At 48.3% G+C, this 27,760-nt stretch overlaps 2 protein-coding genes across 7 annotated transcripts in view; both read left to right on the top strand.

Moving 5' to 3' along the window:
• ACAP2 (ArfGAP with coiled-coil, ankyrin repeat and PH domains 2) overlaps positions 1 to 27,760 on the top strand; it is a 190,530-nt gene that overhangs the window by 66,517 nt on the left and 96,253 nt on the right. The window lies entirely within an intron of this gene.
• Positions 1,883 to 20,906, top strand: LOC138724950 (D-beta-hydroxybutyrate dehydrogenase, mitochondrial-like). Of its 2 annotated transcripts, XM_069865391.1 has the most exons (5): positions 1,883 to 1,989; positions 5,910 to 6,020; positions 12,355 to 12,496; positions 16,812 to 16,964; positions 18,641 to 20,906. In XM_069865391.1, exons 1-5 carry the CDS (start codon positions 1,894 to 1,896, stop codon positions 19,120 to 19,122), a joined length of 984 nt encoding a protein of 327 aa, XP_069721492.1. In that variant the 5' UTR covers positions 1,883 to 1,893; the 3' UTR covers positions 19,123 to 20,906. The 2 variants fall into 2 exon arrangements, with proteins under 2 accessions (XP_069721492.1, XP_069721493.1); XM_069865392.1 differs by lacking the exons at positions 1,883 to 1,989; positions 5,910 to 6,020; positions 12,355 to 12,496 and adding an exon at positions 15,196 to 16,184.

Below are 27,760 nucleotides of genomic sequence, written 5' to 3'. Positions count from 1 at the left end.
ACTGGAACAGGCTGCCCAGGGAGGTGGTTGAGTCACCTTCCCTGGAGGTGTTTAAGGCATGGGTGGACGAGGTGCTAAGGGGCATGGTTTAGTGTTTGATAGGAATGGTTGGACTCAACGATCCGGTGGGTCTCTTCCAACCTGGTGATTCTATGATTCTATGATTCTATATTTCTCTGTAATTAAGTAGCTGGTGATGCTGTACTGTGCACTAGGCATCACCATTAAACTCATCATGGGCTGAAAACACCTTAAGAACAAGACTTAAATACTGAAAGTTAAGCGCAGAAAGTTAATTTTGTCATATTCATAGAATCATAGAATGGTTTGGGCTGGAAGGGACCTTAAAGCCCATCCAGCTCCATGGCCTCCCACCGCGGGCAGGGATGCCTCCCACTAGATCAAGTTGCTCTAAGCCTCATCCAGCCTGGCCTTGAACACCTCCAGGGAGGGGCCATCCACAATTTCTCTGGACAATGTGGTGGGGTGCCTCATACTCACAATAAAAAATTTCTTCCTAAAATCTAATCTAAACCTCTTCTCTGTCAGCTTAAAACCCTTTCCCTCCATCCTGTTTTTGCACTCGCTGGTAAAAAGCCCTTCCCCAGCTTTCTTGTAGCCCCCTTTAAGCACCGGAAAGCTGCTAGAAGGTGCCCCTGGAGCCTTCTCTTCTCCAGGCTGAACAACCTCAACTCTCTCGGCCTGACCTAGGATGCTCCAGCCCTGGATCAGCTTCGTGGCCTGCTGAGGGCTCCAGCGCTGGGCACAGGGCTGCGGGCCCTGAGCACAAAAAACGTCCCCCCAGCTAAACCACCACCTCCTTCATGACAGCAGCACCCGCCAGCAACCCGGGGCGGGACCTTTTACAAGGGCACGGAGTGACAAGATGAGGGAGAACGGCTTTAAATTGGAACGGGGAGGAGGGAGGTTGGATTATTAGGTAGAAATTCTTCACGATGAGGGTGGCGAGGCCCAGGGAAGCCGTGGCTGCCCCTCCCCGGAGCTGCTCGAGGCCGGCTGGAAGGCGCAGGGGGTCGCTTCCAGCCCAAACACCCCGTGAGGCCGAGGCGCGGGGCAGGGCCGCGGCCACTCGGGGTTCGACCCTTCCTCTCGGTGCGGGCGAGGCGCCCCCGGCCCCGCCCGCCCTCCCCCGCCCGCCGCGCGTTACCTGGGCCGCCGCGCGCCGCCGCCGTTTGAATGGCGCCGGGGCCCGACCGGGGCGCGGCGGGCGGGGCGGGGGCGGGCGCGGGCGGCGGCCGCTATTGGCTGCGGCGCGGGCGGCGGCGGCGGCGGGCGGCGCCCATTGGCTGCCGTGGCGGGGGCGGCCATTGGCTGCTGGGGGCGGCGGGGGCTGCGGCCATTGGCTGCGGCGGGGCTGGGGGGAGCGGGGATCGGCTGCTGGAGGGCGGGGCCATTGGTCGAGGAGGGGCGGGGCCATTGGTCGAGGAGGCGCGGTGATTGGCTGCTGCGGGGGCAGTGGCGCTGCCTATTGGCTGCGAAGGGGCGGTGATTGGCTGCTGCGGGGGCAGTGGCGCTGCCTATTGGCTGCGAAGGGGCGGTGATTGGCTGCTGGCGGGAGGGGCGGGGCCATCGGCTGAGGCGGGGGCGGCCATGCTGGCGCTGGCGCTGGGAGCCGCGGCGCTGCTGGCGGACGGGGGCGGTGACGAGTGGCTGCAGCCGGTGCTCTGATTGGCTGCTGGCGGGAGGGGCGGAGCCATTGGCTGAAGAGGGACACTGATTGGGTGAGACGGGTACTCTGATTGGTCGCTGCTTGGGCGGTGATTGGCTGCTGGCGGGAGGGGCGGGGCCATCGGCCGAAGCGGGGCGCTGATTGGCGGAGGCGGGTCTGTGCTTGGCTGCCGGGGGCGGGGCCCTTGCTGAGGCGGGGCGGCCATGTTCGCGCTGGCACTGGGCGCCGCGGTGCTGCTGGCGGGCGGTGGGCGCTGCGTGGCCCTGGGCCTCCGCCGCCTCCTCCGGCGGGCCCTGCCCGTGAGTACCGGCCCTCGGGGCCCCGGGCGCGCTGGGGCCGGCCGAGGCCGAGGGCCGCGCTCCTGACCTGCGAGTGGGCGTAAGGGGTAAAGCGGCCCTGAGAGCCGCAGGGTCCTGGAGTGGGTTGGGCTGGAAGGGACCGTGAGGCCCATCGTGTCCGGCCCTCCTGCAGCGAGCAGGGTCATCCTCGCCCTGTAAAGATTGCTCAGAGTCCCGTCCAGCCTGACCGTGAATGTCCCAGGGTTGGGGCCTCCAATGCCTCTGGGCAATCCGGGCCAGAGTTTCACTGCTCTCAGTGTGAAAAAATTCTTTCTAATATCTAGTCAAAGTTTATTTTCTTATAGTGTAAAACCATTACTTGTTATTACCCTTATTGCTACAGGCCCTGCTAAAAAGTTTTTCCCCATCTTTCTTTAAAGCCCCCTTTAACTGCAGGTAGCAGTCTGTTAGTGCTGAGACAGGTAGAGAGGTTTAACTGCCACCTCTTTAACAGGCACCACAGCAGCCTTGATCAGCGTTTTGAGGAAGTTCAGGTGCCTCTGAAAGGCTGCAATGAAGTCTTCTTGCAGTCTTCTCCAGGCTGAACACTGGAGCAGAGCTGCATAACTGGTCTCTTGTATGTTTTGGAAAAGCAGCACAAAGTGCCTGGAGGTCTCTCACTGCGTCAGAAGTAGCAACTCTGGTGTATGCCCCAGGCAGCCTTTCTGCAGGCACCGGGAAGAATTTGGAAGTGAATGTGGTTTCACTCCAGGGCCTCCAGCTCAGGCCTGCCCCTCTGAAATGACCGGAGAACTGCTTTGGCCCCTTTGCGACCTCCGACTTCACTCATCTTCCATCTGCTCTGCTCCTCTGATGTTCCGCATCCCTGTCTCACCTGAGAAAATACCTTCCCTTTTAGGGAATATTTTAAATTCCTTCTTTTGCTGTTGAAAACTTTAACTTCCTGACTATGGGAAAGCAGCAGAACAAGCAGAATTCGCAGTGTGACTGCTCTCATCTTCTAATTAATCTGTTTTATAATAAGGACTGGGGAGGGCATCAAAGGGAACAGGATACAGAAAACAAGTGACACCATAGAAGATAAAGTTGTGGCAAGCATGATGGTTTCCCATATCGTCCAGAGAGACTGAGGCTGAAAAAGCGGCTTCTTTTTCCTTAGCCGCTTTTGCAATAAATATATATGGTTTTGCTAGATCATGTGTGTAAGTAAAATAAATTCTACTAATTGATATAGCAGTAGTATCCCAGTAGGAAACACTAGTGAAGTGTGTGCATCTAAGGTGGCTGCAGGCTGAAATCAGGCTGCCTGGCTGGGTGTGTTTGAACTGTGGAGCATGTATTACAGTGCTCTGGATCACACAGCAATGCAGATAGTGTTACCCTGCCCAGATGCCATGACAGCATCTGCAGTACAAGAAGTTACTCTGCACTCCTGGCAGGTGTTGAGTGCCTAAAGCGCTGCACGTGAACACCGTCTCCTGTGTAGTGTTTCCTGAGAGCCCTCTATGACTGTTAACAAGTGCCTCAAAACGCTGATCAAGGCCGCTGTGGTGCCTGTTGGAGAGGTAGCAGCTAATCCTCTCTGCCCATCTCAGCACTGTGTCACGCTGTTAACTGCAGATCGACTTACCACACTCCAGGAATGAGGCCCATTAGGCCTTATCTTGGCACTTTCAAAAAATAAGGATGATCAGACTTTTCCTGGTTCAGAGGAGTTTTGGGGGTTTTTGTTTGGGAATGCGGTTGCTCCCTGCTTTCGTCCTTGGAAGCACTCTGTCCATCTGGCATACGTCAAAGATGGGAGTTGCTACTGATGTGGTATCTGTTATATCCTCTGGGGTTTATGGACGCTTGTTAGTGCTGCTGGGGCCTCAGTCTGTTACGAACCATGCTGCTGGGTGGTTTTATTACCAGCAATTAGGATAATAGTAGATAATCACAGGAGCTTCTCATGTTCTAAATTGTTCTTCACTTTTCTCTCCATTATAGACGGCTGACAGGATATATATTTTGATGGTGTGTCTAGTTGGTTTATGTTTCTTTCTTTGTCTGTGTTTTCACCTGAGAAAGCAAATCACCTGCTGGGAGCTGAAACTGGATGCACACGTTATATGCTTTATTTCCTGCAGCTGATACGGGAACTAGTAATGGCTGAGGGTTGGGCATCATCTCTGTTTGCATGTTCTGGGCTCTGAAAGTAGTCACAACTCCTTAGTTTTTGCTCAGTTAGAGCCCTTTTTGGTAAACTTTCCTTCAGGATTCAGAGGCAAAGGATCCAGGGAGGTGAAGCAGAGAAAGAAGTCAAATCCTTTGTTCTCCATAGGCTGGCTTGCTAGATTAATATGGGAGGTAACCTTGGCAAGTTCTGTGATCTGATTCATACTTGATCCTCATCGCCCTTGAAGTTATGTCACTGTAAATTAGATTACGACTGAGTGCAGTGTATTTGATTCTTACTTATCGTATGTCCTTTAGCTGTAGCTACCTTCAGGGCTCTACTAGAGCTAGCCTGTAGCTCGGTGCTCTTTGTCTGAGTGTAGGAATCATTGTTAATGTAGGTGTTTGTATGATAGACTTTTCATCAGTTCATATTTCAACTTCATACCGTAACTCCCCTTTGAAAGCAATAGATTCAACGTGAAATATAGGGCAGGACAGGGTGTAGCTTGTTTGCTTATTGCTCTCTGCACATCTCGAGTTTGTGTAATAGCGATTGCCATCACCCTGCAATTATTCCTTATTGCCATTTCATTACCATGCATGTCAGCAAAACAGGAGATCAGGGAGCAGTGGCGATTGCCCCATTTCTGTCTGGAAGAAAGATCTGCACATGCTAGTGCAATTCATACATAGGAAGTATAAAATCAAATGTTCATATTCCAGCTGTTGTTAATATAGTAAGAAGGAATATTAGTTGCAGATAACTCCATAGAGAAGGAAGTGATTTCACTTCCGTATTGCTCTCTGTAGAACTTTATCACGTTATTGCCTCATGGATATGGTTTCAGTTTGGAGCAGTGTGCAGGACTGCCAGTGGGTGCCTGCAAGTTGAGCTAAGCCTTGAGTTCATGGCTTCACAGCTGTGATGCAGAGAGCGGAGAGAGGTGGTTTTCAATCAAAGAAATAGGGTGAAAGTGAAGGTGTAGTAGAGGCTTCTCTTCAGGATTTGGGATTCTCTTTTCAGATCTATCACAAGCCTGTTTTGTCATACCATATGGAGTACCAAATCTTCTCTCTCAATTTATCCATCAGTCAAAAGATAATAACAATGTAGGATTTGATAAGTTGTTCCTGTTAAGATTGCAGTGTTTCAGGAGGAAACCCTAACCCATAGTCACATTCCTGCATGCTTAAATATAGCATGGAAAATACTGCATAGAGTGGGAGTAGATAGGGAACAGGCAACAGAGTCACTCTGCAGTCGAAGGAGCTGCTGTACGGTTCAGTCAGGTGACATACTCTCATTTGGGTATTTTCTGTGCTGCTCTTACTTACAGAGCCAATGAACTAGTAGATCACCAACTTCTTTTGAAATGTTTCTATTCTGCTTTGGCCACTGATACTTGAAAGAAAGATCTATTGTTCTAGCTTGGGTATCAAGGCAGCACAACTTGTTACAGGCCAGCAATTGAATAAATTTAGGATTTTACCCTACTTGTGAGCTGATTGTCCCAACAATTGAGGAATCTTGTTTACAATGGCTAACAGAGCAGACGCTTCACTGAAATTGCTGGGTTTAGACTGTGGTCAGGTTAGTGTGTAGACTGGAACCAGCCTACTGTGACCTGCAGCTGGAATTTTACCTCCTAAACCCTGGCTGCAGGGCTGCAAGCTGCTCCCGTGCTGTGTTGCTTGGTACTGGTGGTGTCTACAGCACTGCAATATCTGATGATATCATATTATTGTTTTTCCCCACACAGGCTGAAGGGAAGGCAGTGCTAATAACAGGCTGTGACAAAGGTTTTGGACATGCCTTGACAAAGCAGCTTCACGCGAAGGGATTTACTGTTTTTGCTGGATGCTTGCTAGCGGTGAGTAGTAATATTTATCAAAATTCTTCTCTGATTGGAGAAAAATGCTTCTCAGATTACATCCTTTTCATCTGCAGCTTCCATTAATCTTGGTCCAAAACTTGAAGGAGGTGCAGCAGGCAGGGATCGTGACAACTTCCATTGCTTCATCTGCCTGTGGCATCTTGTCATTCCTGTAATTCTGAACTTTTTAGGGCAGGAACTGTCTTGTCAACTGCATGTCTGTACAGTAGCTTGCACAGCAGGATGCTATCCACTGCTGGAAACCTTTCAGTGATAACACTCAGTAAATCTGAGAGTCCAAGATGGCACTATGGCTCTCTGTCTTTCTTGGCATCTCTGTTGTTGTCTTTCCTTCTGCCACTTTCCTTTGCGGGCACTCTCCTCAAACTCATCTCCAGGCTGCCTCTCCTGTCTTGTTCAGGTTCTGTTTCCAAAGTGTTTTCTATCTGTGCTTTTACAGAAAGCAATTTGATTTCTAGATAGCTCAATAAAGAATTATACTGTACCTTTCTGATATCCATAGGTCTTGACCTCTGTTACCTGTGTTTTTCTGATTACTTGTTGTAAGAGATGAGTTTGAGGACACTGAACCAGAAGGCGTTGTAGACCCATCATCCCAGTCACCATGTTGTACAATCCTCTTTATAAAACAGGGCCAGCTCCACTTCCTTCTCAGCTGGAGTTTTACTCTTTCTGTGGTTTTTTGCTATTTTGATGAGTCGAGACTCATGTAATTTCCAACCTGAATTGTTCAGGTTCAGTTCATACCCACTTGTTCTACTGCTTGGAGATGGCTGTTCCAGCACAGGTGCCCAGGAAGGGAGGACCACAGATTCTTGAGTAGCGTGGAAGGTGAGAATGAACAAAAAAAAGTGGCCATTGTTGCCTGTGTGATCTCAGTGGAGGTTACGTTCTTCCACCACACCAGAACGGAAAGTTATTACCAGCTGATATATTGTGTAACTTGGGAGCAAGAGAGACCTGTTGGAAAATTGCCACTATTTGGAAATTTCCATGTGGAGGCTCTGTAAATCCTTTAGTAATCATGTCATGTGCTGCTTTGGGATGCCTGTCTCTGTGGTGATAGCAAGTTGGGCACTCACTTTGCAAAGCAACCGGTGAAGGGAACAGAAAGCAGACTAGTGCGGAGCAGAGAGGGTCGGGTTCTGTTTGAAGTCATATAAGCAGAAGAAATGCTCTTGAAGTGAGCCCTGCTTGCTTGTTTTATTGATTAAAAAGAAAATGTACTCTTCTTTGATCACAGATTATTACCTGTTCCAGCATCCCCTCTGACCTGGCCTGGCAATTTCTTATTTGGAGCACAAACTTTTCTGGTTCAGTACTCTCATTCTGTGTGGAAGTGGAAAATGCTTCAGCCGTCATAGTTGATCTGCAGGTGATTTTCAGGACATTGACTGAGCGTTTGACCCTGAATGGGCAGAGTGGAAGAATGTGGTTTTTCTTGTTCTGTGTGTTAATAAATTTTCAGATCTGGACTCACTGCCCTAGGATTTCACTTGTGGGTGATTTGGTTTTTTATCCCTGGATTGTTAGTGTTTTATCTGCTGTTACGCGTGTCCAAAAGTCAGGGTCTTGTGGTAACATGGTTATCTGGGTAGCTGTTGCAAAAGTAATACATCTCTTTATGGTTCATGGAACAGCCTTGTGTTGGTGAAGGGACGTAGTAGGCTAGGAATTTAAAATTTGATGAGAAAAAGCTTACTGAAAATCTGATGGTAGAATACCCTTGGGATGAAAATAGCTGTAGATCTAGAGCTGACTGCTCTGAGAAAAGGAAGCATACAAAGGCTACAGAAGAGGGGGACAGATCCAAAAGAAGTAGGAATCGTCACTGAAGGCAGGGAACTGTTGGGTCAGATCACTTGTGAAGAGCAAGGTGTAAACGTATGAGTGACTGTTGCTGGTAAGTGAAGGTGGACACATGCAGTGTGGCTGTGGATGCAGCTGCCTGATGGCAGCAGGCAGTACTGCTCATGGCAACTACAAGGAAACTTACCCTGTCATGAGAGAAGAGCGAGTTGCTGTAGGTTCACTGCAGAGTCAGAGTAGGTATGGGGGCAGTTGTAGAGCAGATGCCAGGCTATTAGTTCATACGTGGTTACGCCATCATCACTTACTTGTATGCTTTTATATTGCGAATTAAAGGATCCCTGAAGTACTAGCCACCACAGAAAGCTCTTGCATTAAATACAAGATGGTACAGTCAGGTGCATCAGGAGCTTTTTAACGATCAGACAGTCAAAAACAAAGCTACAGGAACAAGAATACTGCAAGCAGGCTGAGATAGAATTGGAGATAATCAAGTGCAAAAGGGATTAATGTGTTAATATATTAGGATTAAGATGGAAAAAAACACAGAAATTGATTACAGAATAACCTGAAGAGTGGAAAGTACAGAAAATGTTGGAATAATCATTGTCTTATTTTCTTTGATCTTACTGAAAAAAAAGATAAATTGTTTTCAGATGCCTGCTGGCAGCAGTTTTCATGAGGACTGCAGGCAAGAAGGGGGAAAGAACAGGGAACGTTTACGTTCATGGTTGTGCTGAAGTTCGCCAGGCCTGACAAAATGTACTGAAGAGCATTTAAAGGATGAGCCATTGTGATTTCTATCCCATGGGTGATATTTGCACGAGCACCTGGAGCACAGAAGATTTCCAGAAGGCTGGAAGAGGGTAGATATTCTTTCCTTCCCAAAGGAGACAGACCTCTGGAATTATCAACCAGGCAGCTCACCTTTGTTGCACTAGATGAAGTTCCAAACACTGATCGGTCAGTTGTCCAGATCATACTGTGATACACACTACCTGTGGAAGTTTACCAGGAACAGACTGTGCCTTGTTCATCGAGTTTGATTCTGACAAAAAAGCAGAGTGGTTAAAGGGGAAGGAATAAGCGTATCCAGGGTAATGGTTTTGACACAGTCCCTCATGATAGTCTCATGAGCCAACTTACACTTAGAACTTACACAGCCTATGACTGCTGTTCATCCCCTGGGAAGTTTTCTTGGAAATGCACCCTGGAATAGAGTTCTTTTGGAAAGAAATGTGCATGGCATAAGGCAGGGGGGATTTTTTAGGCCCTTTGGGGATTAGGGTTCAAAGTGGTCCTGATAGATAAAATGGAGTCTGAAATCAATTAGGTGGAAACCTGTAATGACAAATGCGAAGTGTTCTGCCTAGGAAATGCAGGAAGGGAGCAGGTGGATAGGCAGCAGTGGGACAACGGGTGAACTGACGCAGATGAAGTGAGTCAGCCGGATCCACGGGTGTTCTGCATTGTGTTTGTGGCTTCCTAATTCCCTCTGACATCTCGCTGCAGGTGCCCAAGTGTTTGGCAACATCTAATCTTGAATCTCACAGGCTTCCCTGAGGAAAGACCGTGGCTCAGTCTGTTACAGGTGGGGTCTCTGCTAACAAGCTCTGGTGTGATCTGCCTCTCTGTCGACACCAGCTGTATCAGGATCCTCCAAATCAGAGCAGGGGAGAGGAACAAGCAAAGGGGAGGCAGGCAGCCAAAAACTGGAGTAAGGCTATTTGGCTGGGTGGAACGGGCTTGCGTGGCTGTTGGGCTCCCTGCCCAGGAGCAGCCTGTGCTAGCAGGAGATGGGGTCGGCCACCAGAACCATGAAGGACTGCAAGGGCAGGATAAGGGGGAAATGAGATAGCTGGGAGGAAATGGAGAGTCCCACTGAAGGCCTCTCTGGAGAGTACTTGGGCAGCAGGCTGGGCTGGAGCAGGGCAACTTTCATGAAATTGGGAAGGGAAAGCTGGGAGATTCTGTGAGAGGAGAAAAATCAGACTAAAAAAATGACAGCAAAAGGAGGGGGAGAGAGTTTTTGCAGGAGCAATTGGGCCAGCGCTGCCAGGGATCCCACTTTGCTTGTACTGCTGTATGACTTTTGCTGCTGCCTCCCAAGGCCACAAAGACCATCCCAGAGAGCACAGCCCGGCTGCTCCCGCAGAAACTACTCCGGGTATATTTCCAGCTAACAAATCTTCTGTTTAAAAAACAAAGAGGAAGTACCATTACATATCTGAATAGGGAATGTTCTTACAGTCCCTGAAGGCCACAGAACATAAAAATATATGGTTTCTTTATTTGTGAAGATGTTTTCTGGACATAAGAGTTAAGCAATTTGTTTTAATACTGGCTGAGGTGGTGTCTGCAACTGTGAAAAGTGGTTCCAATTGATATTGCATGTTGAAGTCAGTCTTCCAAAATCAATATGTTTTGTCAACAATGAGTAAATTGTATCTGGAAAGGTAACTTTGCAGGTTGAGTTGCATTTGTGATACGGGAAAATTAATTTCAGTATGAATAATACAAACCATTCTTACTGGACTTCTAAGATGCTGGTCTATGACTTTGTTTCTCAAAAAACAGTGGAAATATTTCTTGTTTGGCTTATAAGCATTATGAAAGATTAAAAACATGCAGGGAAATGTGTTTTCAATGCTCTAAAATGACAGCTGGTACTTGAGTACAGATATAGTTAGGTTTTGGTTTCTATATAGGTACAGTGAATCTTTCTCTTTACAAGGTGAATTAACTCCACGTTATTCACTGTTAAGTAGCTGAAAGTTGCTTTGTATAACTTGGTGGGATGCAGGAACAGCTTCCAGAAGCAGAGGGTAAGGCATCACTCAACCCTTGCCCATTTCAAAGTGGATATACTGTTTTGGTGACTATGTTATTAATGGTTGGACTTGATGATCCGGTGGGTCTTTTTGAACCTGGTTATTCTATGATTCTTTTTGTGGCTAGGTAAGAAGACTAGACACAGCATGTCACTGTGTTTGATGTGCATTAGAAAGCTTCAGATCTTTATTTGCTGGTTTGGTGATTCCAGGAAATACGTCAGTCGTGAAATGCTGTGCAGCCATAGGGCCAGAAACTCTTTCCTACTATTGTCATAACCCCAGTGTAACTATGTACTGTTTTTTAAGAGAACTGCTTTGTCTTGCTCAAGGCTGAAATGGACATTTTGGGTCTTGTCCTTTATTTCACGTTGTTGTTCACTGGGCTGAAGGTAGAAGTGGGATGTTGTGTACTTTATGCATTAAATAGCCTGAGATACGAATAGAAAAAAAGAAGTGGTTCCACGGTTTTTACACCAGCTTGCCTGCAGAGGCAGCTGAGCAGGTGACTGTGGGAGGGTTGCTCACCTTGTTTGCCCTTGTACTGTGGGAGCTGGTATGAGGTGCCAAAGAAAGAGTGGCAGCCAGGCATGGTGACTCACCAATTCATAACTTCTTCCTCCCAAGCAAAGCAGAACCTGTGATTCAGGGCGTATTTGGTGAATTAAATCTCGAGCCTGCTGAGGAATGGTATGGCTCGTCTGTGCTCTATTGACTTGTATTTGTTGTATACCATCTGAACAAAGCTGTAAGGCTTAGGCAGCGATCCTGTCTGGGAGTGACCATGTAAAATTTGGATTTTAAACTGTGTTTAGGTTTGACTAAACAAAAGCCCCTACCACAACAGTAACAGGATCTCTAATGAAGGCAGCAGGGTGGAGGGAGGTGAAGGAAAAGGACAGAAAGGAAAGCAGAGCAATCACATTCTTATTACCTATAGTGTGATAGAAAAGAATTTTTATTGCTTCCTCAGCCAGAATGTCCTCCTTTCATGACTTGTATCTGTAATTTTTTTTGTTCTGTGGCAGATTTCCACTGTGAACGTATTCCTGTGCATCCTGTTCTGCTATGTAGTAAGAGCAAAATATTATTGTTATATAGGTTTAGCTGTAAATGTTTCCTGCTGTATCCTGTAGCATCAGGTCATTTGCTGTTAGGCACGCCAAAGGTATCCCTGCTGTGTTGTTTTCCAAGTGGTCTGGCAATACTGTTTCATTAGAAGCTAGGCAATATATTGGAATTAGATGAGTATGGTGCCTAATGAGCTGTTTGCTTTTAAGCCTAGAAAATCTGACTCTGATTTGCATACAGGTGTTTTCTGTGTTACCTGCAGAACACAGAGACTGAGGAAGCAGAGAGTCAGCCACAGTTATCCCAGACTGGCACAGTATTTGACTGCGTTAGGGATGTGAAACCCTTCCTGTGAGGAGCTAACAGCAGGGGCTTTGTGGCCCTTCAGAGCCGGGGGTCACTGAAGCAGATGCCAGAGCTGTGCTGGAGGATATGATGTTGGTTTGTGTGGCTCGTGTGTTTATTTGTACACTAAGTTTACACCTCTGTCTGCTATTTCAGTAGCTTCTGTGTCTTGTCCATGTGAACATGGCTGGCTCCAAGCTGCATTACTGTTCCTTGTCTGCCTTAATGGAACATCTTTCTTTTCTGCTGAGCAGGACAAGAATGGAGATGGAGCCAGGGAGCTGAAGAACATGAAGTCAGATCGCATGCAAGTGCTACAGCTGGATGTGTGCAGTGCCCAGGAGGTGGCTCAGGCTGTGGATTTTGTGAAGAGGACCCTGAAGGAGCCAGAGGAAGGTTCGTGGGGATCTTTGTATTTCCAGTGCAGCTGGTTCTTTGCTGTGCTCACAGAATCCTTCCTACAGTACAGGCCATGCGCTGGCCAGGTCATTCCCTCTCTGCATGTCCAAAATAGGGTTAATGAGCCTGGAGGCCTGTGACAGTGTGCAGCTGGCCTTCAGGCAGTGCTCTGCATAGGCCAGTGAGCACTGCATTGCCACTGATGTCACATCCAAGTGCGAAGAGACCAAGACTGGCTAGAGGGTGAGGCTTAACTCTACACCCTGTAATACGTGATGAAGCAAGCCTACTCTCTTCTTGAATGTCTGTGAAGGGCTTAGGGCAGGCAGAACCTGATCCCCTTCTGGGGCTTCTGCTGCAGCCTGGTTCCCACAGACCTTGATGTAGTGACCCTGCTAGTGAAGAGGTGACAGGCCTTGGCTGCTTACTGCCATTCCCTGTGCTGTGCTGGTACTACTTGTTTGTGTAACTGAGCACCGAGCTGGAGCACAAAACCGACCTGTCCCCAAACCTAGATTATTGACTAGCCATGTCAATCCATGTTTTCAGTTTGCCATGCAACATCTCAAAGGTGATGTGAGACAGTATCCAGGATGGGCTCGACATAGACCACCTTGATCTATACACCACTAAAGCGTGAGTTCAACTCAACAGGCCCTAGGAGCATGTGAAGAAAGGTAGGGGTCTCTTCTGCATGCTTCCTTCCTTCTTGGAAAAGTGCATGAGACTGGGTAGTTAGGCGAGTGCTTGTTGCGTGGGAGTACAGGCAGCTCAAGATGCTGCTGGTGCCAAGGTGCTCCATGTCCACCCTTGAACTGACCTCTGGGATTGAGTGGAGTAGAGGTACCTAGGGGAGGGAATGGCTGATTGCATCGCTACAAGGCTTGGCTCCAGGACGGGGTGTCAGGCAGCGCCTGATGTGAGTGGCAGTGGCATGTGGGCTTCCAGCCAGAGCCTGGTGTGACACTGCCTCACCTCTTCCCACGTGGTGACGTCATGAGGCTTCTTGTCCTGCACAGTGGTCTCTGCAGCCTCAGCGCAAGTAGCAAGCTGGACAGCAGCTGTAGGCTTTGGTTTCACATCTGTGGCTCCAGGACTTGTGGGTTGCTTGGCTGGAGGGTGGTTATTCTTCTTAAAGTGCGGATGAAACTGCCATGGGCCTGTTGTTCACCGCAAGTATGAAGCTAGTAAATGACAGCAGGTCTAATCTTCATGCAAATTACGTGAGCACACTCTTCTTTCTCAAACAAGCATATGAAATGTAACCGAGTGACGTACAAGCCCTGTTCCCACACATGTTCTCTCTGCATGATTTTTCTTCCTACACAGTCACCCAGCCCTCGTCACACATTTTGCAGCTTCTCAAAAGCTTTTCCTGAAGAGCCTAGCAACATCAGTGGTGGCACAGAGCCATTTCTTACTGAGTGAAAGCTTGTAAGAGAGCAGCTCTATTGCTTCTGTAAATGCAGCCGTGTTTGCAAAACCTTGTATGTAGCACGGACAGAGAAGCCTTGCACCCTTCATGAGCAAGTTGGACTGGTTCCTCCTCTTCAGAGCCTTATCCTGTAGCTCTTTGCTGCAGCACAGTGGATAAAACAGCAAAGGCTCCTTTTGAGGTGCATTGATGTATCTGAGATTTGGGGCTTGCCAATAACCTGGGTAACCTGATCTAGTGGGATGTCCCTGCCCACGGCAGGCGGGTTGGACCTAGATGATCTTTAAGGTCCCTTCCAACCCTAAATTCCATGATTCTGTGATTCTGTAATAAATAGTGCTCAATAAAAAGTGCTGGATCATAGGGACTAGTGAAGCTGAGGTGCCTTGCAGAGGGATACTTGTTGCACACCAACTGTGGTCCCAGTGGAGCTAGTGTAGAGCAGGACTTGTGCTGTACATTTATACGTCTTCTCACTGTGCTGTGTACATAAGGCTAAACTCATTTTGATAGGAGTGCCCCTGTTTGTTTTCAATCTTACGCAGTTCCCACTGTATTGTTGACTCTAAAGTAGTAATAGTGATAAGGCTGTGCTCAGTAAACACTCCACTGTCCAGCAAACAGCCCCGTGACTGGGTACCTATCAGCACTTTGTACATAACGTGACCTCATCAGTGAACAACAGCATTCCAAGAGTGAGCTATTGTAAATAATGTTCTCATGAACGTCCCTGAATCTAACCTCATAACCCAAGAAATTGGAAATTGTAGGGAAATATAGAATCAGGAATACTCTACAGATGTCCATTTGGTAAATCCCTGCCAAATTTACTCTGCATAGCTTTGTTACTGGTGAAATTAGACCATCAGATGTCCTGTTTCCATGATCCTTGTGCTAGTGATTAAAGCCCGCGTTGCAGCAGTACAGGAGACCCCATGCAGGCTCAGATGCTGTGCTGTCTGCCAGATGAGTGTGAATTTTGAAGTTAAAGCTGGCAGCCTCAGTAGGTGCAGTAGCAACAGGCAGGGGATCTTGGGCAGACCAGGATTAGAACTACCTGTCACAACCCGAACCCACGAGCCACACACTCATGTCCGGCCCTGACTGGGGGGGAATTGGATTCGTTTTTCTGTGTGGTGATCCGGAGGCCAACTGCAAGATTTAGAAACTTGAATTAATAAAAACAAAAGTAAGGATAGGTGAGCAAGATGTTTGCTTTGCTTTTGCTGCTGGTCATTACTTAGTTGTTATTCCAAATAGCCCCTGGGGCTTTGTGGCCCTGTGGGGATTGGGAAAGAGTTGTTCTAGAGGAGGATAGAGCTGTAGGTCAGTGAACTGGAGCAATATTCACCACTGTGTGTCAGACACTAACATTCCGGGCAAAAGGGGTGCTGAGATCACTATGTGAGAGCTGGGAGATACAGGAGTGGTGGCAGGTATGAGAGGCAAATAGGCAAATCCATTCTGGGCAGACCATGAGAGAATGGTTAATGTGCTGTTTTCACCAGGTAGGACTTGACCTTTGCTGGTCTGCTGGGCAGCAGCCGTCAGAGAAAACGAACTCAGCTGGAAACAGGGTAGGGTACCTAGGGCTGATGTGAGAGTAGGGAAGGAGTCTAGCAAGGGCATACCGGTGTCTTTAAATGCAGGTTTAGGGGGATAACTTCAGTTTTATTTATGTGGCAATGGTAGAATATTGCAATTTGCATAGAGGGGTGGTTTTGGTGCAATCCATAGTTACTGTCTGACCAGGAGTAAATATAGGCTGGAAGTTACTAAAAGCCCTTCGTACACCAGGGCAGGAAAGCTATGGAGCAGAGGCAGGGCAAACAGCCCAAAATTTTTTGAAAGCAAACTTGATAGGTTTTATCAATAGGGTGGTATGACATGATAGCAGTGTCAGAGCTCCCTGGACATGAAGGCTCTTTCTTAGCCTTGTATATGTTCTTGATGGTAAGAGGAAGCCCAGGGAGTTGAAAGGGACCCTGAATCCAACTTGGTGCTTGCACAGTGGAAAATAACCATGGTATATGGCAAGACATCTAATGAGGAGCAGCTCTGTTATCTTGTTCCAGCTCTACTGTTTGTTCCTCCTGCAGTTTATAGTCTTGTGCTTCAACAAATTCACAAAGTACAGACTCAGTCCTGCAAGTGTTTGCCACTGGGACTCCTGCAGTTATCACTTTGAGAGGCCCAAGTCCTCAGTGACCTTTACCTTGACATGTAAAGGGCCCGCTGCAGAAGCTCTTGGTAAGTGCAGACAGTTTAATTTTGACAGGACTGCATGCACAAAAGATGTTCACTTTTAAATTCTAGTAATTTTAAGGGTTGGGCTTAAGTTTGCCATGTCCTGCTATAGTTAGGGTTTAGGGAAAACAAATACCTCAGCTGAAATACAGGAGCTGTTAACCAGGCCATGAACCTGAAAATCAGTGCACTCTCCAAAGTTGTGAAGGGGATATAGAAATCCAAGGTATTTGTTTTATTTCCTTTTTTTTTTCTTAATTGAGGGAAAGTCCAGCCCACTCCAAATGGCAAAAGCCTTGATAAAGTCACTTGAGTGAAGACAAACCTGGGACCAACAGAAGGTATAAAAGAGGGTCAGCCAGATCCAGCCTTGCAATGCCCCACAACCTTAGAATAGGCATTCCAAGAGGCAGTGCTTGTGTGACCCCATCACTTTCCCTGGTGCTCTAAACAAACCCCACTGGCTTCACTTCTGGCATATCAAAAGCGTCTGTCACCTCCTTGCTTTTTCTCTACAGCTTTTTTTTACAGAAGAGCCCAGTTCTTTGTCAAGGGGTTGAGTTACTTTGAACGACAAGGAAAGTTACTTCTCTGTGACAATCTTCCTCGTAACAATGTTTTTCTTGGCAGGTCTGTGGGGCTTGGTGAACAATGCTGGTGTCTCAGCCTTTGGAGAGGTGGAATTTGCAAGTTTAGATGACTACAAGAATGTGGCAGAGATCAACCTGTGGGGCACTGTGAGGGTGACGAAGGCTTTCTTACCCCTCATTCGGAGAGCTAAAGGTACAGCCTGGGCAGTGTAGCAAGACTCACAGAGCTTTTGCAGCCAGCAAAGAGAAGTAGCTAAAAGTCATGACTCAGACTGTGCTTCCAGGAATGGCTGTGCAGTCCAAGGAGGGTGTCTGAGGCACGCAGGCAAACTAGACAGCAGGGTTCAAAATACTGTATGGTTGGTAGTGCAAGCCCCTCTTGGGGCAATCGAGGCACCTACACTGCAGACACTATCTTAAACACCCCAGGAATCAGAGACTGTTATGTGGTGCTGGCAGATATGACACAGGACTCCAGGACACCTTTAGAAAAAGTGACTGGAGGCCAGACATAATAACCCTGGCCTCCAGAGTCCACCAAGGGCTTGTGTTTCAATAGCTGAATCTTCTCCCTTCATGTTATTCACTTCACAGGTGATTGCAGAAGGGTAGTGGTGGGATAAATGAGAGTCGATAACAGCCATTTTAGTTATTTTGCAAGACAACAGTATTATCAAAAGTCTTTATTTTATATTTAAAAAAAGTACATATGTATGAGTAGAACTCCAAAGAGCTTCCTTATTTAGCCTGTGTGGGAGAATGCTGTCACAGCTGTGTGTTCTGTGAGGACAGAAGGGGGTTATATTGAGAAGATTGCTCAGAAACTGTTTCAGAAAGTAAGTACCCAGTAAACAAGCCTCTGTCTCCCTGTGAGAGGTAACTTACCCATCAGGTCAGCAGGTGGTTCTCACAGTCCCTCCAAGCTGCACTTGGGTCTGGAATGAGAGAGCAGAGCCACCTACTTGTTTCTCAGCTAAAATTTCAAGCTGCGGAAGGGTGTCACGCTCCATGGCTGTGAAAATCCTCTCCGTAAAAATAGCTGGTGAGATTTTAAGAGCCTCGTTGTAATTGCATCTGAAACCATAACTGCACACGTCTTATCTTGAGAAAGGACAGAGCCACCCACAGAGGAGTGGCCACTGCTGTCGCTGCCCCTAGGCAGTACGTGATCTAATGCAAGCTGCCAGAGCCCTCAGTCAGGCTGGCGTGGGCCGCTGGTAGAGGGTAGGACAGTTGCTCTTTGCTGCCCCATGGACAGCAGCACATCAAATCTTCTCTCTGTCTCAGTCATGTAGCAGGCTAGGCGCTCACGGCCAGCCAGCTGAGTGAGCAGACTGCACTGCTCATGCTGCACGTTCAGAGAAACCTCCACTTGTTCTTTGCCATCCAGCGCAGGTCTAAAAGCTTGTAGCTGTGTTAAGCAGAATCACTGCAGGGGAGCTGCTGTGCTTCCAGAAAGAACCAGAATGCTTATATGGCATCACAGTGTGTTGTGTGCTTTCCAGCTCGTAACACGGCTAGCTGGGAGGTTGAACGCTTCTCTAGCAAGGTGCAGGAGGGCACGCTGATGTGAGAGCTACAGCTGGTAGCCTCAGATCTTGGTACTTCCCCGCTTGCAGATTAGGAGGGAAATGTGTGCTGTGTAAATCCTCTTAAATACAAAAGTAGGCATGTGTACCATTTGTGGAGAAGGTCAGTGCAGGGCTAGCCTTGCATGCGTCAGGAGAGAAAGGCTTCTCGACAGGAGGGTTTGGCTCCTCCTCAAGATTTAGATCTTACAAATCAGCATCATCCTACAGAACAGTTTTTTACTGGGATGTTCTGGCTGCTTCTGCAGCCCAGCATCTCTCCTTGCTCTTTTCTCCATAGGCCGTGTGGTGAATATCACAAGCATGTTGGGACGGATGGCGAGTCCATCTCGCTCCTGCTATTGCGTTTCCAAGTTTGGAGTGGCAGCCTTCTCTGACTGCCTCCGGCAGGAGATGTACCGCTGGGGTGTCAGAGTCATCCTCATTGAACCCAGTAACTTCGTGGCAGCAACAGGCATCCTGACGGCAGATGGCATCGACAAGCAGGCTGAGGCACTGTGGAATGGAGCCAGCGACGTTGTGCGGGAGGACTATGGGAGGGAGTATTTCACTCACCACGTGGCGATGATGAAGTCCTTTGTAAACAGTGGCCTGAAGGATATGTCTCTGGTCTTGGATGACATCACCGATGCACTCACTTCCATGCACCCGAAGAACCGTTACAATCCCATGGAGACCTACTGGTGGGTGAGACTGCAAGTCATGACTCACCTGCCCACTGCCATTGCCGACTGGCTGTACGTCCCAGGAGCCACCCTGTAAATGGTCGTCCTTCAGGGATCCTTCCAGTGCTCAGACATACACAGAGGATGGAGGTGGCTTAGTCAGGGCTGTCTGCACCCATTGCTGTTCCATCTCCCCTTGCTTTCACTTTGGCTTATGGCTTCAAGTCCTGTGTTGTGGGATGCTGAGAACAGCATGGTTTTTTGGGTTTTGTTTTAGTTTTTCCTAATTCTTGTTCTTTGTATTTCTTGCTGTCCTGATTGAAAGATGTTTTCTTTCTAACTGTGCAGAACGCCGGAAGGTTAACATAATGGGTCAAATATGTGGCTAGTGCAATTAGGTCAGCAGAGTTCCCCCAGTGTTAAATTTGGCTCTTGTTTTTCCTTACAAGGGCAAGCTGCTAGTAACAGAGCAAAGCTGTTGCCTTGAGATGTCTCAAAGGGAGAAACTGAAATGGGAAACAAAAGCAGTTTTCCATTGGATTCAAAATGGGTCAGTCACAGCCATCAGTTGTTTTCGTGATACTGGTAGGAAACTGCTGCGCTGTGACTGCCTGCTATTTCCTGGAAAACAGCAACACTGCCTCTGAGCAGCCTCATTACTCAGCCTGGGGTGGTCAGATCCCTGCAAAGAAGGCTTCTTCCCTCCCAGCACCATGGTCTGGAGCTGGCAGAGCCAGCAACTGCAGACAGATTGGATGGGGAAAAGCACTTGTAAAAATGAGTGAGGTCTGAGCCATCCCTCAGTCGGTCCCTGTGGATGTGCGGGCTTGCAGCCTCTCTCCATTGGTTACTGATGAGCCTTGCAGGACAGGCTTTAATCTGATGTAGCAAACAAATTTGGCTCCTCTGGCTGTTACATCGGGTACAGGTGCCACTGTCCAGTCACACCCCTCACTTCATCCATATCACTGCCCCATGTTGGGCTCCCTCTTGCTGGTGAGGAAGCTGCTTTTCCTTTTTTGCCTTTAGGTTTCATCCTCTCTGCACTTGGAACAGTGAAGGTACGCTGTGCTGCTGGCGTGGCCTGGCTGTGAGCTCTGGAAGGGTGTTTGAAGTGACACGTTTCCTTTTTTTTAGTATTACACAATGAAATTTTCAAGTCACATATGATTGTTTCCTCAGAACTTCCTGATAACTGGTATGAGCTACTTATGCACAGTATTCCCAAGGGTCTCTCTTATTGGTCATATGTAGAGATTTCAATCGTTTTTCCAGGTGCTGGGCTTGCTTGGCTTCAGCCCCCTCCTGCCCCAGTGGTGATCACTAGTGGAGCAGCCAGTGGTCTGTGGGTGCTGCTGGCCAGGTTGGGACCCTACACCCTTACTCTAGGGACCAGCTTTCCCTTCTGCTTCTAAACTTCATTTTGTTTTCTCCTATGGGAGATTAAGTGACTACGAGAAGAGCTTATTGTTTGCTCTTTCTTCATATGTCTGTCCTGGCTCTGACTTGGAAACGGTGCCATAAACTTTTTCTGTGCCACTGGCTATAAATGCTTGGAATCTGCGTTGCAGCCGTGGATGCTGCAATGCCTGAGGAGGAAAGCAGGCTTCCCTTGGAGATGCTGTGATGGTAGCCTGTATTACAGGTAACAGCTACTGAAAATGCTGCCTGTGCAGGTCTTTTCTGTTCCAGATCATCAGCATGTGGAGATTGCCTGGGATTCAGGACTGTGATTGATCCCACTGAACTGCAACTTAAGCAGTGTTGTAATCACTTCTGCTCTCCTGCACTGTGAAATGAGTGGTGTTAAGTAGCACTGATTTGCACAGAAGGAAAAATGAACTGAGATTTTTAAAGCACATGTCTATGTCTCCAGTGCTCATTTCTACATTGTTTTTTCCACCCCCTTTGAATTTGAGGTCGGGATTTAATTGGGCTCAGTAATTAAGGAGGTGGCAGGTAGTGGGACTGTGGAGGCTCAGTGAGAACTGCCTGGAGCAGAACGGGCAGCATGATCCATTTCATCTGCAGAAGGCAGCTAGGGAGACGCCTCTCTGCAAACACATACATCACCAGTGTTTGTGTTTTATATGGTTTCCATCAGGTGACACAGAGCGGTGCTGTGTGTTATTCATTGCCTCAGCACTCTGCGTGTAGCTAATCCAAACGCTACAGCTGCCCACTAATAAGGATTAGCTCCTCTCAAAGACGGAATGGAGACTTGGAAGCCAAGAAGTGCCTGAGGCCACGCAAGGACCTCGTGTACAAATCGGGGTTAGGATTTCACACCATATGAGTCCCAGTCCCTTCCTCTACCCTTGAGAAGAGCTCAAGTGAGCGGTCAGCACCTGATCTGGTTTCTGCCTGGGTGGGGAGCTCTGGGTGGGTGCCTGGGTTGACAGGAGCAGATCCTGGTGCAGGAAGAGCAAGTATCAAGTGTTTCTGTATGGTGCAGATTGTCACCTGAACTTTGAGCCAGCAGAGCAAAGCCATGATGACCAAGCAGGTCCTTTCCCATCCTGAGCTTCCAGCAGCTGTTCTGTGTCCAGTGAAACTTAGTTCTGAAATCCATTCCCTGGGGCAGCCAGACTCTTGTTTTACAACTTACTATTGCATTAATGTGGACGTTGAGGGTGGATTGTCATCTTGCTGGTGAGTAGCAGAAGGAAGAAATCTCAATTCCATTTGACGGTAACCTTCAAAGCTGGGGAATGGAGGAGATAGAAGGAAGTTCAGTGTAATCCCCTGGAAGCCCATGCTCATTGCTGCTGTGGTACCTTATGAGGGGTTGGGATGCTGGAGGTGCCTGTGACTTATTTTTTCCAGGGTCAGCTGCTGCAGCCATGATGATGTCCTCCCTTTTTCTGCATGTTTCTCACAATGCTTTGGAAGACAGCAATGATACAGCTCTATGGTGCACCTCTTAGCCTTTGTAAGGTGTTTCTGTTTTCCCTTTATGATCAGTGTGGCTCTTTACAACACCACGAAGAACCAAGAGGTTGTCATCTGCATGTCATGTTTGTTCTGGTTCAGCTTAACACAGCAAGGGGCTTCCTGGGGTCTCCCAAGTAAGTGCTGTGAGTGGATACTCCAGATAGCTTTGAGTTCTCTCTGTCCTGACCAGAAACCAAGTCCCAAGCCACTGGCAGGTCCCAGTGCGTGTCCCAGACCTCATGGGACCAGTGGTTCCTGGTTTAGCCCCAGTGTGAAGCCTCCACTAGCACCAAAGAGAGAGTATAGAAGACAGAATTTCTTTGCAGGTGAAGTGAATAAAAATCATCTCTAAAAATCAAGAGAAACCAGAAGTCTCTTCCAAATGGCAAGAGCTGCAGAGGAAGTGGTTCATTTTGGGCAGAGGCGAGAAGCAGCAAGTTGCTATGGAGATGCCTTATAGTGGGATGCCAGAGCGTTAGCAAAGCAGTTGCTCTCCCCTGCCTAATGGGCCCAAGCTCATAGATACTCTTGTTTCTGGCCAGATGATGCATATATCTGACTCATGGAGTACCGGCACTGACTGCTCCATAACCTTTTGTGTTGACATCTGGGATGGAGTCAAATAGGTGTTAGGGAAAAGTTTGGGATTTGAGAAGCGCTTTTTGCATGCCTGGCTTTGAAGCCACAGCTGAGGAACTGTGCCACGGCCAGAAATGTTATTGGGAAAAGAGTCCAGAGGTGGCAGCGCTTTCACACACAGCAACAACCCTGAAGACAGCATGGGAGGTTACCCAGGGCAGCTTCCTCTGGCCCAGGTCAGGGCTTTACTTCTGCTACCCCAGTAGTGTTTTCCCTACTCCCAAAGGTCTCCACATGGGGATTCAGTGTCTCTTGGACAGGCTGCCTCCCTTCGAGCTCCTTGTCTTCCTTGGGGAGAAATCAAAGGAGAAGTGTTAAAATGTCAAATGAAGCTGTGCTAAAGACTTTACAACAGATCAGAAAGCCACTGAGGTCCAGCCTTCCACAGCGAGATGCTGGCCCAGCCGCTCTGCCGGCAGCCAGGGCAGCGTGGGGGAGCAGGACACCTTGGCTTGCCTGCTGCTTCTGAAGGGAGCTCTGCTCATCGGCACCCAGCTCTGCAACAGTGCCACCCAGCGCACCCTGAAAAGGAGCCTCACTTAGCATTTTAGAAACTAGGACCTGAGAAACCAAGGATGAGTTTTATCTTTCCAGCTTGGAGACCCCCTGCTCCGAACGTAGTGGTGTTGTGTAAATAGCAATGGCAGCACCTGTCTTTCTGGCTGCGATTTTGAAACAGGAGGTTTCAGCTGCTTGTGCAACCACACTGCTGAAAAATGTCTTAGAAACAAACCAAAACCGATACCAGCAGGTTTCTCAGCCAGCAGCCTGAGCCCTAGGGACTGGAGAGATGCTACAAATAGCAGGAGAATTTGTAAGAGAGCCAGCTCCACCTCCGGGACCTGGCCTGGAGTCAGACACAGTTAATTCATTCTTAGCAGCGCTGGCAGGGCCACAGGGATGCTGCTCATACAGCCCTATCAGCCTCTCCCCTGGCGCTCTTTGAGGAAGAGAGCAGACCTGTGTCTTCACCGCAAAACAGCGATGTGAGGTGACACTTTTGCCCTGACAGAAGCTTACCAGGAGGCACAAAGCAGCCACGCACACCAGTCTCCTGCAGCATGCAGAGCCTTCTCTTGCAGTGTCTGATACGGGACCAGCTCTTCAGGGCACTCAGCAGGATGTGGGGAGAGGTGTGCACTGACATTGCAAGTTGTGCTGTGTGCACATCTCCTGTTCCAGGCACACAGGCAGCAGGGATGGATGGTGGTGGCTGTGTCTTGGTGGTGGTAGCTCTGGACACAGTCCTTGGCCAACCCAGAGGTCAAGTGTGTGTATCATGCACGTGCTCCAGTGAAAATGCAGTAATTCACTTTCTCCAGGGTGGTTTAATTTGGTTCCTGGTGAGTGGTTTGCCACGCAGCACTTTCCAGCAGAGCATGGAGGCAAAGATGGCTGGGATGGTAAGGGAGCTTGGGACAGAGTGATTTGTTCAGGACACTTGGCAAGCCAGTGGCAGGGCCAGGAGCAGAAGTGCTGGATTTCAGTCCTAGGCAGGAGTCTTTCTGTTATACCATTAAAACAGACCAGCTCTTACCTGGTTACTCCCCCAAATGCCTTCTTTACAGTCAAAGCAGGGATTCTTTCTTTTGTGTGTCTGTTTCTGCTTTTATTGGTATCTTCACAAACAGTGAAGGAAGCTCTGCCAGACTCCCAGGTGACCAGACCTGCTCTAACTGTGCTGGAACTAGTGAGCACTGAGAAACTTCACTGCTCTTCACAACTTCATCAGCCAAATCCTGCATAAGAAAGATTTCATAGAGGGACCCAAACACCTGATACAACATGTTTGGGGGGTAGACAAACTTGTGCTGCACTGGCTGGGAACTGGCAGGCACCAGGAAGGCAAGAGTGAGGAATGGGTAAGCAGACCAGATGTCACCATGTGCTCCTCAAAGCAAACCCGTAAGTCTCACAGTACTGGGGCCAATTTCATGTTGCAAGGGCTGTGAATCTGAAAGGTGGCAAGGGCAAAGCAGTACCCTTGAGTCTTAGAAAACTTTACTCTTAAAAATACAGATATTTTTCAAACAAAGCTGGAAATAGACAGACTTACCCCATATCAATTCCTTGGGGCTCAAAGCTGCCTGGTGGCAGAAGCTTCTTCATTAAGGAAGATCTGATAATGATGTGCTTTATCAGAAAAGAGACCAGAAAAATGCCTCCCTGACTATCTACAGGACTAAAACACAGTTTCTCTGTTAAGGACAGAGGAAAGCCATGCTACAAGTCTGCAGGCAATGGGGTGAGCAGAGACTTGTCTGTTACTGCTCTGTTGGCAAAATTGCTGTGCGGCAAACCACAAAAAGTGGTTTTAACAAGAATTATACACTGCAATGCAGAGCTGTTTGACTCACTCTGTTGTTATAACTGATGCCAGAATAGGTGCTATCCCCCTCTCCATAGGCTGAATAACTTTTTGTCGTAGAATAAAAAAAAATGTGGCATCTCTAGTCGTCCATGTGACAGCTGCTACCGGTGGCTTATAAAGTTCTCTGAGCTTTTGTAGCTGGACGGAGGAAGGTGCCAGGGTTGAGGGCAGACATTAACGCTTTTGTGCTGCTTTTAAATGGGCATCGAGGTTAACCATCACCTTACAGGGACCTTGCCCAGGGACCTTGAACTGCAGCTTGGGGTGTGGATCTACATTGCCTTTTCCTGCACAACACTGGCGCCTCCCTGCCAGAGTGATTATGGTGCTGCTGTAATCCGTCACCTTGCGGGGTCAAGTGCTGGAGAAGTCATTTTCGTGATGGAACTTTAACCAGGGTTACTGTGGCAATCATTAAGCAGGCTGCCAGCACTGCGTGTCCTTGCATCTCTTTCCTGAGTTCTGCCTGCTCTAGGGTGTTGAAGCATTCAGAACAGCACGAAGAACCTTCCCTTTCCACAACTAATGAGTTGCAACTGTTGCTCCTGGAAGCATGACTAAGGAGGGAGCAGGGAGTTCAGAGAGGAGTGCACCTTGCTGAGCACCGGGAACTCCACCTACTGCAGGGAGAGGCACGGCAGTCCCTGCGTCCCACTGGAGACATCCAGTGGGTGTCTGGGGTATGGCCACAGCTCCTCTTCTCACAGAAAAAGCAGTGCCTGAACACTCGTGCAGGTACTAACCCCTGCAGCTCTCCAGAGAAGAAGATGGGGATCAAGGGCTCCAGTACAGACGAGGTGCACTTTGGTATTGGGAAAGTGCCTGCAGAAAATCTGCCTGATCATTAGGGAAAGACTTTGAGGTGGCAGTAGCCTTCTTCAGAAAGGGCAAGAGTGCAGTGGCTTGGACCTGTGGCAAGAGGTGGCTTAGATGAGCTGCAAGATGGGGTATTTCGGTGGCTGCAGTGGTCTGTCTGTCCCAACCAATGGTCCAGCACTGAGTTTTCTCAGGGCTAGCACTGGTGTGGGGACGGTGCTGGTGCATGACATGCACACACAAGAAGTGTCTCTCCTCCCCATCTTCCTCATATATTCTTAGCCCCAATACTACGCGCCAACCTCATCCCCTCTCTGCACATACCCTGTTGCCGCACACCTTTATGGACAAGCAAGTCCCAGAGACTATGTATCCCCTGGAGCACATCTGCTGGCACTTTTCCACCTCCTGAGTCACCTGTGAGATTCCTGGTTCCCTCAAGCTTTGGGAACACCTCTGCCCACCTGTGGCACTAACTGGAGCAGGGCAGGCGTGGCTCTCGGCACAGCCAGGTCCTGCTCCTGGTTCAGACAGCTCTCCTGCCAGCAGGCAGGGGCAGGGGCAGGGGCCGGGAGCTGGCTTCCAGCTCTGTCTGTGCGCTCGCTCTTCCAAACTCAGAAACACCCAAGGCTGCCCCCTTGCTTCCCAAGAAAGTTCCTACACTCCTGTCCATCTGTCCTGGTGAAAGAAGCTTTTGCTCTCTTCCATATGAAACAACCATTTTGCAAGAATAATTATGCCTGGGAATGTCAAGTGTAGCATCAGTTTTCAAAAAAAAAAAATGCAAATCAATTGCATAAAGCATCCATAGTTCTGCCCCAACTCTCTCCACACTGAAATACACGCCTGGTTAGTATCCCCGGGGTGCAGCACAGATAAAAGCTTTTTCAACACTGCCTAAACTAATAATTCCTAAAATCTCCTAACTTGTTTGAATGAAACTTGCAATGAATGGTAACTCTGTGCTGTTTCAGACTGTAACCATACATTGAAACGAAATCGGAGCATTGATCAGTGAATTTATGTTATTTATTTTCAGTACAATGTAAACTCCAGTCTAGCAAACACTTAGGCCTGTGTTTCAATGCAAGGCATGTGTGCTGGGGCTTGGTGGCCTCTGTGCAGCTATTCATGGGCAAAGCCAAACACATATGCCAGTGTCTGCCTGTGTGGAGGAATATGACTTGCTCTTTCAGTAAAGGAATTCTTAGAATTCTCCTCTGACCTGTGCTGTGAGATTGAGTGCTCAGAGATGGGTTTTGGAGACACTGTGCTGGCTGCTGGAGAAGTCAATCAGGGCCCAAGCACCTCCCTGAGATCCAGATCTTCCTGGAGCATGTATAAAACAGCCTTGCAGCATAGGGATGGGGGATATCTCAGGGTTAGAGGCCACTCCCGAACTCCGTGCATGATTCCTGTGCTCCTGGTAGCTGATGCAAGTTGCTGGCTTGAAGGTGGCTCCAAAGTGCTTCCTGCATCCCTGCTGAAGGGCTCCCTGCATAGCTTGGGAATGCATAATTTGCAGAAGAGTTAATAATTGGATTTTTTAACACACTAGAATCTGTTCTCTCTTTCCGTGAGTGGAGCATGTGTTGCAACCCTATGTTGCAAGGAAGATGTAGGTTGTATATGGGTCATAGAAAATACAGTAGTTTAACTGTATTAATGCACTCCTGAGCTAAGGTGCTGAAATATGTTTTAGCTGCAGAAAATAGGGCTGTGGGCTTTAAAGAGCCTTACTTCAGCATCTCTTGGACAGATCTGGGAATGCGGTGAGCAGACCACTGTGCCTTCTCCAGGAGAACAGAAAGTCCCCTTGCAAAAGGCGCTCTCCAACTCATGTTTGATGACATTCTTTAAAGCTTTTAAAACATGTTTCAGTATGGGGGCCACTTCAGGAGTCCAGCAGAAAGCATAATGAATCCATGGGAGAATATGGGAGCTATCGTCTGAGAAGTGAGATGTAGAGCACGGC

This window comes from Phaenicophaeus curvirostris, chromosome 10 (assembly GCF_032191515.1).
Source record: "Phaenicophaeus curvirostris isolate KB17595 chromosome 10, BPBGC_Pcur_1.0, whole genome shotgun sequence".
Taxonomy (NCBI): domain Eukaryota; kingdom Metazoa; phylum Chordata; class Aves; order Cuculiformes; family Cuculidae; genus Phaenicophaeus; species Phaenicophaeus curvirostris.
Note: the sequence above shows the minus strand (reverse complement) of the source record. Positions and strands in the feature narration are given on the sequence as shown.

Coding starts and splice junctions, on each gene's coding strand:
- LOC138724950 (XM_069865391.1), top strand. CDS start 1,894: ATGTTCGCGCTGGCACTGGGCGCCGCGGTGCTGCTGGCGGGCGGTGGG. Junction 6,021..12,354: donor TTGCTGGATGCTTGCTAGCG/GTGAGTAGTAAT, acceptor TCTGCTGAGCAG/GACAAGAATGGAGATGGAGC. Junction 12,497..16,811: donor CCTGAAGGAGCCAGAGGAAG/GTTCGTGGGGAT, acceptor TTTTCTTGGCAG/GTCTGTGGGGCTTGGTGAAC.